The sequence below is a fragment of the Gaeumannomyces tritici genome (assembly GCF_000145635.1).
Source record: "Gaeumannomyces tritici R3-111a-1 unplaced genomic scaffold supercont2.1, whole genome shotgun sequence".
Taxonomy (NCBI): Eukaryota; Fungi; Ascomycota; class Sordariomycetes; order Magnaporthales; family Magnaporthaceae; genus Gaeumannomyces; species Gaeumannomyces tritici.
The window spans coordinates 717,453-727,718 of NW_008804545.1; the positions used below are offsets into that span (position 1 = coordinate 717,453).

Genomic DNA, 10,266 nt, shown 5'->3' on the forward strand with positions numbered 1-10,266 from the left:
AGACAGGAACTCGGGGATTTCGGGCCATCATTGGTGCGACAGCACATTTCATGTACCTTTGACAGCAGTTGGTGCCCTTCGACGACGTTGGAGCTGTGTACTAAACGCGTTAGTCCCCCGGGATACAAAACCACGCCCGTCCTTCCTGTCAAGGGAGAGCCTATGAATCTGCAGCAAACTGCTTCATCCCAAAAAGACACAATGCCTGACCCATCCCCAGTCGCCGTCGTCGACGTTCGCTTCGAGCACCACCGCCCAGGCGATGCGCGCGGCGTCGACGAGACGGCGCCTCGTCTGTCGTGGCGCTTCGCCAACGCGCCGACCGGGTTCTGTCAGGAGGAGTACGAGATCCAGCTGAGTAGGACGACGCTCGCTGACGGGATCACGACGGAGCTGGGCTCCGTCCGGGTCGAGTCTCCAGAGTCGCAGCTCGTCCCATGGCCCCTGAAGCCGGACGGCACGGCCGTGGCCGGCTCGCGTCAGACCATCTCCGCTCGCGTGCGGGCCCGACCAAAGGGCAGGGCTAGCGAGTGGACAGCCTGGAGCGAGCCGTCGTGGTTTGAGACTGGGCTACTGTCGAGGGATGAGTGGGCTACCGCCAGCCTCATCTCGGCGCCCTGGGCCGGAAACGACCCAGCCACGCCCCTTCCCGAGGACCTGTTCCGCAAAACCTTCACCCTGGGGTCACCAGAGGCAGCGGCAACCATCAAGTCGGCCAGGCTTTACATCACCTCGCAGGGCGTATACGAGGCCGAGATCAACGGGCGCAGAGTGGGCGACTACGTGCTCGCGCCGGGCTGGCAGGTGTACTACGACGCCCTCGCCTACCAGACGTACGATGTGACGGAACACCTGCAGGCCGGTGCCAACTGCATCGGCGTGAGGGTGGCCGAGGGCTGGTTCAAGGGCCGCCTCGGGTTCGGCGGCGGAAAGCGCAACGTTTACGGAGACCGCACCGCGCTACTGGCCCAGCTCGAGGTCACCATGGCCGATGGCTCCACAGTTACGGTCGCCACCGACAAGACCTGGTTGACAACGCGCGGCCCGGCACGCCTCGCCGAGATCTACAACGGCGAGAAGTACGACGCCACGGCCGAGATTGACGGGTGGTCGAGTGCTGCCGACCTCAAGACGGAGGGGTGGGCTTCGGTCGACGTGCTCCCGCCGCTGCCGGACAGCGTGCACCTCAGACGGGGCTCGAGCGAGCCGGTCCGCCGCCTCCAAACGATCAAGCCGGTGGCCAAGATTACGACACCGTCGGGCAAGACCGTGCTGGACTTTGGACAGAACCTGGTGGGATTCCTCCGCGTCGGGTTACGAGGGTCGCGGGGCCATTCGATCCTCCTCTCGCACGCCGAGGTCCTCGAGAAGGGCGAGCTCGGCACCCGCCCCCTGCGCGGCGCCGAGCAGCAGGACAGGTATACGATGCGTGGCGACGAGGCCGGGGAGACGTACGAGCCCCGACTCACCTTCCACGGGTTCCGGTACGCGCAGGTCGACGACTGGCCGGCCGAGTCGGGCGACCTCGAGGCCTCGATCGAGGCCATCGTGTGCCACACGGACATGGAGCCGCGCGGCTCGTTCGCGTGCTCCGACGACCGGCTGTGCCGGCTCTTCGAAAACACGCGCTGGAGCATGCGCGGCAACTTCCTCTCCATCCCGACCGACTGCCCGCAGCGCGAGGAGCGCCTCGGCTGGACCGGCGACCTGGCCGTCTTCGCCCCGACAGCCAACTTCCTCTACGGCTCCTTCGGAATGCTGCGCGACTGGCTCGCAGGCGTGCGGGCAGACCAGAAAAACTACAAGGGCGTGCCGCCCCTGGTCAGCCCCGACATCTGGCGGAATGGAGAGCATCCCAAGGAATTCGGGCGAGGGCTCCCCTGGGCCATATGGAACGACGTCGTGGTTCTCGCGCCCTGGGCCATGTGGGAGGCGACGGGCGACATTCGAATCCTGGAGGAGCAGTATATTTCCATCAAGGACTGGCTAGCAGTCATCCCGCGGGACAACGAATCTACGCATCTTTGGGATCGAGACAGACAACAGTTGGGAGTGAGTATCAGCCCCCCACCTCTGCAAATATGCCGTTGAGACCAAGATTTTCTAATCATATCGGCTGCAGGACTGGCTCGACCCCGAATCGCCGCCCGACAACCCGGCCAAGGCGCAGACGGACGCGGTCCTCGTCGCCAACGCCTTCCTCATCCACTCGCTCGACTACACGGCCAAGATCGCCGCGCTCCTGGGCCGGGACGCGGACGCGGACGCATATCGGGCCGAGGCGCAGAGTGCGCGCGCCGAGTTCGCGGCCAAGTACTACGTGGCGGCCAACGGGCGCATGACGTCGGACGCGCAGACGGCGTACGCGCTCGCCGTTTGCTTCGACCTGCTGCCCAAGGCTGAGGAGCCGCGGCTCGCTGCGCGCCTGGCCGAGCTGGTGCGGCGCAACGGCTTCCGGGTCGGCACCGGGTTCGCGGGCACGCCGTTTGTGTGCGAGGCGCTAGCCCGGCGGCAGCAGCAGGGCGATAAAGGCGGGCATGCCGACGTGGCGCTCTCGATGCTGCTCTGCGACAGGAACCCGAGCTGGCTGTACCCCGTCTCCATGGGCGCGACCACGATCTGGGAGCGGTGGGACAGCATGCTCGAGGACGGCAGCATCAACCCGGGCGAGATGACGAGCTTCAACCACTACGCCTACGGCGCCGTCGTCGCCTTCATGGTCGAGCGGCTCGCGGGCCTGCGCAGGCTCGAGCCGGGCTGGAGGCGCGCCCGCGCCGAGCCCGTGCTGCTCTTCGCCGGCCCGGGCGCGGTGAGCTGGGCGAGGGCCGAGCACCTGACGCCTTACGGCAAGGTGGCCTGCGCGTGGAGGCTGGAGGGGGAGGCCGAGGCGGGGCTGACGCTGGCCGTGGATGTTGTTGTGCCGCCTACGACGGAGATGGAGGTCGCTTTGCCGGGCGAGTCGGGCGAGACGGACGTCAAGCTGGTCGGGTCGGGCGAGTGGTCGTTCCGGGTGCCTTTTAAGCCGCAGTTCAAGTGGCCAGTGGGTTCCGAGTAGCATGGACAGTTGCCATTGACAGTGGCTGTCTCTTATGATGTAATAGGTATATGGTCCAGCTTTCGAAAGCTCAGTCATAGGAGCATCAAATTGTGCAAGTTGACAACTATAATTTTGTTCAGATACGCCCCTGAACGATAGCAATCGCAGCACGTGCAACAGTGGTCTTGGTGGACTTTGACCCACACTTTCAGTGTAGTCCAGCTATACTTGACCCTGAAATCCACACATTCATGACTGCTACACCACCAACATCAATATCTCAGATACGCATCTCATGCCAGGCTGAAATATGAGACGCGGCGTAGGCACGGCGGTGGCCATCACCGACCCCCTGGTCAAGTACCAGTCCCTGGTCTTAACCGGCGTCTACCTCCCGGACCCGGCCCAGCATCGCCTGGCCCTGCACCTGCAGAAGCTGTACCGCCACCTCAAGGACTACGTGCCCTCCCCCGAGTACCGCGCCCGCCTGCGCCGCGTGTCGCAGGCCGTCCACGCGGCGCGCGCCGCCGCCCAGGATGTGGATCGCGATCTCCACGGCGCCGAGCTGGCGGTGCCGAACCACCCCATCTGGCGCAACCCGCTGTTCGCGCGCCTCCTCGGCGGCGGCGGCAACGGGGCAGGCGGCGGCGGCGACGCCATGGCGCTCACGCGGGTTCTGGCGAGCCACCAGGCCGCGGCCGAGGCCGACTCGCCCAGGGGCCTCTTCCTCTCGGGCGAGGTTGGCACGGGCAAGTCGATGCTGCTGGACCTGCTGGCCGACGGCCTGCCCACGCGCCTGAAGCGGCGCTGGCACTTCAACGCGTTTATGCTGCACGCCCTCTCCAGGCTTGAGCAGTTCCGCCGCGAGCAGGAGGAACTAGGCGGGTCGAGGCATGTGCACCAGGGGCAGCACCCTGCTGCTGTTGCTGCCGTTTCTAAAAGTGCCAGCAAAAACGCGGGAGCAGCAATAGGGAACGACGACCTGTTGCAGTACTCGGTCATGTGGCTGGCCAAGGAGATGGTCGAGGCCAGCCCGATTTTGTTTTTGGACGAGTTCCAACTGCCCGACCGCGCCGCCATCAAGCTGCTCAGCGGCCTCATGGTCGCCTTCTTCCAGCTCGGTGGCGTCCTCGTCGCCTCGTCCAACCGCGTCCCCGAGGAGCTGGAGCGCGCCACCGGCGCCGTCTTCACCCCGCCCGCCAACGGCCTGATCGGGAAGCTGTTTGGGGGCCGCGGGAGCGGCGAGCTGTACGGCGCCACGAGCGACTTTGCCGCCTTTCTCGAGGTCCTCAAGGCCAGGTGCGACTTTGTGCATATCGAAGGGTCCAGGGACTGGCGACGGCGAGATGCTAAGTCTGAGGCTATCGGTAAAAATGTGGTGGATGATTCGGCGGCTTCGTCATCTATTAGGGGCCTAGTATTTTCAGGGGCTACGGCCAGAGAAGGGGGGCCCAAATCTCTACATTGTGACTCTCAGACCCAGGCTCTCGACGGCCCCAAAAGCGCCATGCCGAGCATGTATATCCTGAACTCTACGGATGATGGAGTCTGGGACGCAGCCGTCACAGCCGTGATCCCATCATCCACGGACTCCAACTCTATCCCTTGGGAGCCTACGACCCTGGTGGTTTACGGTAGGCCAGTATCCGTGCCAAAGCAGCACAAGGGCGTCACACTCTGGGAATTCTCAGGCCTAGTCGCCTCGTTTGGGCCGGCGGACTACATCACGCTAGCGTCAAACTTCCACACCTTCGTCGTGGACGGTGTGCCTATCCTGCCAACAACGCGCAAGAACGAGGCTAGGAGGTTTATAACCTTGCTCGATGCTCTATACGAGGCTAGGTGTAAACTTGTAATACGCGCCGAAGCCGGGCCTGACGATATTTTCTTTCCGGACACTAGACCTCGGAAGATGAATAACCAAGAGCCGACGTTGGGTGGCGGCGAGATTATGTCTGCTAGCCCCGACGACGCCACATACTCGGAGACAATTGCCGAGGTGTAAGTGTCTCTACTTTGTGCTTGTTATCTTGTAGACATGAAGCTGACAGAAAAGAAAATATTGACAGATACCAGGACCAGCTCTCACCGTTTCGTCCCAACATTTCCACATACTCCTCGGGCGCGCGGACAGCGAACTACGACCCAGACCAGGACTCAGACTTCGTCCTTGAAGACGACGGCGCCGATGGAAACAAGCGCAAGGCAGGAACCCCCGCCGCCGCCGTCAACTTTTCCGACACGGGCGCCTTCACGGGCGAGGACGAGCGGTTCGCCTACCGCCGCGCCGCGAGCCGCCTGTGGGAGCTGTGCGGCGCGCGCTGGCACGCCCGCGCGGGCGACGGCTGGTGGCGGCCCTTGCCCCCGGCAGCCAGGCACTGGGAGGGAGGCGCGGCCTCGACGCCGCTCGGCCCGCGCGCGCACTGGGCGGCCAGGACCGCGGGCCCCGCTGCCGGCGGCGAGGGCGTGGGCCCCTCGCTCGCCCTGGACGAGCCCGCGGGCCTCGGGCGGTTCAGCGCCGCCGAGCTGAGGCGGAGAGAGGGCGGGTCTTAACGGCGGGAGCGCTGGGGATGCAAGAGTTGGTGGCCTGTCTCCGTTTGGGAGATGGCAAAACGATACGAATCCCGGCTTTCCTCCTATTTTGCTGCACGCTTCTCTTGATGGATGTGCAGGTAGACACAGTTCCTCGGGGTTGTCCAGCCCGCCACCCTGCACCACACCACATGGACGTGGCAGCCAACATAGCTCTGCAATGCGATGTACGCAGGGTTACGTATATCGCGGCTATTAAGCCTACCCCGGATCTGCGTTCATGGTTACCGGGCGGGGAGAAGGCTTGGTTGACGGACGACTAGCACGTCGCCCGTGGCAGCAAAGGAGGAAAGCCGAGGAATGGGCGGAGAGTAAGCCGCTGGTGGCAGCTTCGCTCCCGCCCTCTCGTTTCCCACACCACACCCTCAAAATCAAGTTTCGTTGCATGCGGAGTGAGTGCGACCCTTTGGGGACCCTATTAGCTTTTATTTTCCAGCCAAGCTCGAGACCCCTCATTCGGCCAGCCAATTGCGAGTCTTCCCTCAAACTTGGTTGGCCACGGTGACCAACCAGGGAATGACACCCTGATGGCACCAGAACAGCCTCCGGAGCAAGATATGCCGAGCCCAGCAGCGGCGATTTTGGCCGGTAAGACCACCCAGCCAGAGCTATGGGGCAACTGTGGTTATGATGGCAGCATTCCTGCGTTGGTCATGTACGTTTATGTACGGCTAGGACCACTCCAAAGACGAAGAAGAGCACGAGTGCCAGGATCTAGGTGCTGAAAAGAGAAAATAAGCATGTTGCAATGCATACACCATCTAGGATCCTACTATGCTGCTAGAAGAAAAACGGTGTTCAAGCTTCCGCCCCTTGCCACATAGATATTTTGCCCGGTGGTAAACGTGCTGTGGGCGGACTAGGTACATTTTGATGAGTATGGTAGACTTGGCCTATCTGCCCCAATGTTGTCGATTTTGACCAGAACCCCAGCAAGCAATGATCACGTCGCCTCCTCCATGGGCAGCAACACGAAAACAACGGCCCAGATGCTATTGAGGCAGTCCCGCAGCAGGCAAGCCCGCCAGGCCATCGTCTCGCTTGCCGTCGGCCTCTGCATCTACCACATGGCGCTGTGGCTGATGGGGCGAAGAAGATGCACGTCGCTGGACAGCTCATCGTCAACTGAACCGCCCTTGTCGTCGCTGTCTCTGACGGAGCAGCAGTGCCGGGACTCCTTCCCCGGCCTGATGCAGTCCATCGACGACGTCGTCGCCGAGGGGCCCTTCGATGTCAGGGATACCGGTGCATCGGGGCCGCTGCAGGGGAGAATCAAGGACGGCAAGGTTGGTCGGCCAACACAGGAGCGAGCGTGCAGAGTCGGTATGTAGTGCTGCACAGTCCAGTTGACCCCGGCCGTGCGTTATCTGCAGATCTATGTCGTGAACGCCCAGCGGAGATCAGACCTCTCAGCTGAGATGCTCAACGTAAGTTTGCCCGTTCCCGTTACCTCCCGCCGCTGCTGGGGAACAGAAAAGCCAATGACGCCATCGACTTGCACCAGTCCAGAACCGCAGCCCTGCACCAGCTCCACCGCGCCATCATCACCTCCCCGGAGCCCATCCCGGACACCGTCTTCACCATCAACTTCCAGGACTCGCCCCTGAGCACCGGCGCCTCGATCGGGTACAGCCGCGCCGCTGACCCGCACCTCCGCGGCGGCGGCGGCGGGCAGCACGATAGCGGCCGCCGCTCGTTCCTCATGCCGCACTTCTCCTTCTGGGCCTGGCCGCTACGCCACATCACCGGCGGCACCTTTGACGAGGCAGCGGCCGCCATCGACGGCCTCGAAGCTCGGTACCGTGGGGGCGGCGGCGACGGCGGCGGCTGGAAAGACAAGGTCCCCACGGCAGTCTGGCGCGGCACGGCCCACTTTCAGAGCGCGCTGCAGCCGGGCCTGCGCAGGGGTCTGCTCAAGACGGCCGGACACGACGGCGGCGGCGGCGCGGGGTGGGCAGACGTGCTCCCGCTCAACGGCACGACGGCGCTGCCGATCCACGACTTCTGCCGGCACCGGTACGTGATCCACACCGAGGGTGTCGCCTACAGCGGGCGGTTCCAGCTGCTGCAGATGTGCCGCAGCGTCGTGCTCACGCCGCCGCTGATGTGGGTGCAGCACACGTCGCACCTGCTGCGGCCCGTCTTCTCGCGTTCGCTCCTCGGTGGCGGCGGCGGCGGCGGCGGCGGCGCTTCCCGCAAGGGGGCGGCGGTGGCGGAGCGGACGCGGCGGTCCTGGCCGGTGCGGTACGCGGCGTCTGAGGCCAACATCGTCTTTGTCGCTCCGGATTGGTCGGACCTGGCCGCCACGGTGGCCTGGCTCGAGGCACATCCTGAGGTGGCCGAGGGGATCGCAACCAGACAACGACAGCTGTTTGTAGGCGGGGGCTACTTCAGCCCCGCGGCCGAGACGTGCTATTGGAGGGCTCTCGTCAGGGGTTGGGGCTCCGTCGCCCGGGTTAGCGAGGACGTCTGGCGCGGGAAGGACGGCGTCCGGTTTGAGATTTTTAGCTTGAAGAATGAGCTTTGAGAGCGTCGTCATCTTCGGATATGGAGTAGACGGGTACCTAGCGCAGTCCTGAACAATGTCTTTATTCAAGATGGAATCACAAGGCTCTATCGAGAACTCCCCGCTCCGTAAGCTGTAAACGCCAAAAACTCCAGGTTCATCCGTCAGGAAACAAAGTGGGAGAGCAGAAACGCCGTCATGAATGCATAAAAGACAGGAGAGAACTCCATTACAGGCTCGTCACGCCGGGGGTCCACGCCTCACCGATCCGCCTCATGTCGTCGGCAAACCGGCGGCTCGTGATCTTCTTGCCGCCCTGCTCGCCAGGGGGCGAGTGCTCGTCGGGCTCGAAGAAAGGGTTCTGCAGAAGCCTAATGTAGGCCGTTTGCATTGCCCTGAAGACCTGGTGTGTTTGCACGCGGAGGAGTCAGAACTGGTCCCCGATGCATTTCCCGTGCTGCTCCTTCGGTTCCCACCGAGCAGACTCACAGGCTTCATCTCGCCTTCTCTCAGACCCACGGCGGCGGCGGCCCTCCCCATCGCCGCGGCGCCCCCACCCGCGACACCCCCGGCAGCGCCGCCCCCCTTGGCATCCCCGCCGGTGGCAGAGGAGGAGGCGGGGGTGGCACCGCCGAGGGCGGCGGCGACGCTGGCGTCGACGCGGCGGCCGCGCATGTCGACGACGATGACGAAGCGCACGCCCGTGTTGGTCTCGAAGCCGTAGGCGGCCAGGCGCTCGTCGACGGCATGCAGCAGGCCCAGGTCGCCGCTAAGCCCGGTGCCGCCGGCGGCGTGGTTGCGGGCGCGCAGCTCAAAGACGTCGAGGGTCGACGAGAGCAGCAGGCTGAACTGCAGCGGCGTGCGCACGGGCGCGAGCGTGTTGGTGGCCGGGTCGTGGGACGGGAAGAGGGAGATGTGGAGGGGGTTGTTCTTTTGTTTGGGCGGCGGTGGCCTCGTTAGTAAAGGGGGCACTGATCCTCGTTTGGTGGTTGGTACTCTGTGGGTGATGGGTGATGGCTCACATTTCTGCCTATCACCCCCAGGCATGCGATCGAAGGTATTGCGGTCGCCATTGGCGCCGGTGGTGTCGTGAGGGAGGCGAGGGCGATGACGGGACCTTGTGATGTCGTCGGTCCTTGCTCGACGGCCACGATGGAGGAGGTCTTGTCGCGGGGTTCTGATCCGACTCAAACCAGTGCCGCATGCAGGGCCAAATCGACGCCATCGACCACGGCCAGGAACAGCTCTGCTCAGATTGGATGGAGACAGCTACAGACACCAGCCAGGGAGCTGTTGAGTGGGGCACACCTCCCCACCCGCAGCAGTGGCGCCAGCCCCAGACCTGAACCAACAGCAGCGGCATCAGCGCCGTTTGGGTCCGACCAAACAGAAACGTGCACTCCGAGTCGTTTCTCAACTCCCGCCGCGTCTTCACTGCACAAAAAAGCCGTTTTCGCGATGCTGCTTTTATTGTCGATAGATTGTTCTCCCCTTAACAAGCCGCCTCCTCCTCTTCCTCCTGCTCGACCGCGTGCCCGCCCCTGCTTGTTGACAATGCTGTGCGAGCTTCAGGCTAAAAACGCGCCCAAGGAATGGATGGATTCCGAGCTTCGCAGGAGCTTGGTGCTCCTTTCCGACAATCCATTCCTAGGTTGCTTCTGTCATTAACGCCCCACTTTTAATGACCTTCCCTGCCTGCACGCCACGCGATTGGGACGCGTTTCAGTAGCGCCCGCCTGTATGCCAGCCAGTTCCCATATAAAAGGGATAGCCAGGACGGGGACGCAGACCACGAGAGGGGGGAAAAAAGAAGAAAATTCAAAACAAAATCAACCACCACCAAAATCATCCAGGCGCTCGTTATTGCACACAGAGCCGAGTCGCCCATTTATTTCCGGCACAATTTCGCCCGAATTTTGGCGATTTTGCGGCGAGAAATAATTTAAGAAAAAAATAAAATAAAAATTCTCACAAAAATCGCTGCCCCAAACCCCTGACTCTCATCATGGCCCCAACCACTGCAGGGAAGGGACGCGGCAGACCCCGTAAGAGCGACGCAGGCGAGGCATCCCCCGCCGCCGCCGCCGCCGCCACCGCCGCCGCCGCCGCCGCCGACTCGCCGACCCCCGCC

General features: G+C 63.4%; 5 protein-coding genes across 5 annotated transcripts in view; 4 read left to right on the forward strand and 1 right to left on the reverse strand.

Moving 5' to 3' along the window:
- Positions 1-201: 201 nt before the first annotated feature.
- Positions 202-3,211, forward strand: GGTG_00218 (alpha-L-rhamnosidase A; the record flags this gene model as incomplete). The annotated part of the gene is made up of 2 exons (XM_009217960.1): positions 202-2,052; positions 2,123-3,211. The coding sequence occupies 2 exons, from the start codon at positions 202-204 to the stop codon at positions 3,053-3,055; spliced, it is 2,784 nt and encodes a 927-aa protein (XP_009216224.1). The 3' UTR covers positions 3,056-3,211.
- An 88-nt stretch (positions 3,212-3,299) lies between these two features.
- Positions 3,300-5,800, forward strand: GGTG_00219 (hypothetical protein). The gene is made up of 2 exons (XM_009217961.1): positions 3,300-5,038; positions 5,107-5,800. Exons 1-2 carry the CDS (start codon positions 3,348-3,350, stop codon positions 5,588-5,590), a joined length of 2,175 nt encoding a protein of 724 aa, XP_009216225.1. The 5' UTR covers positions 3,300-3,347; the 3' UTR covers positions 5,591-5,800.
- A 639-nt stretch (positions 5,801-6,439) lies between these two features.
- Positions 6,440-8,156, forward strand: GGTG_00220 (hypothetical protein; the record flags this gene model as incomplete). Its single annotated transcript, XM_009217962.1, has 3 exons — positions 6,440-6,915; positions 7,003-7,056; positions 7,134-8,156. Exons 1-3 carry the CDS (start codon positions 6,535-6,537, stop codon positions 8,154-8,156), a joined length of 1,458 nt encoding a protein of 485 aa, XP_009216226.1. The 5' UTR covers positions 6,440-6,534.
- GGTG_00221 (hypothetical protein) lies at positions 8,046-9,371 on the reverse strand. The gene is made up of 4 exons (XM_009217963.1): positions 9,158-9,371; positions 8,625-9,065; positions 8,194-8,538; positions 8,046-8,098 (listed from the first exon to the last, which is right to left on the reverse strand). The coding sequence occupies exons 1-3, from the start codon at positions 9,206-9,208 to the stop codon at positions 8,365-8,367; spliced, it is 666 nt and encodes a 221-aa protein (XP_009216227.1). The 5' UTR covers positions 9,209-9,371; the 3' UTR covers positions 8,046-8,098; positions 8,194-8,364.
- GGTG_00222 (hypothetical protein) overlaps positions 9,288-10,266 on the forward strand; it is a gene marked incomplete at both ends in the record, with an annotated part of 1,731 nt that continues 752 nt past the window's right edge. The window contains 2 exons of the mRNA XM_009217964.1: positions 9,288-9,758; positions 10,160-10,180. Coding sequence (XP_009216228.1) covers positions 9,288-9,758; positions 10,160-10,180 — 492 coding nt within the window. The remainder of the gene's footprint in view (positions 9,759-10,159; positions 10,181-10,266) is intronic.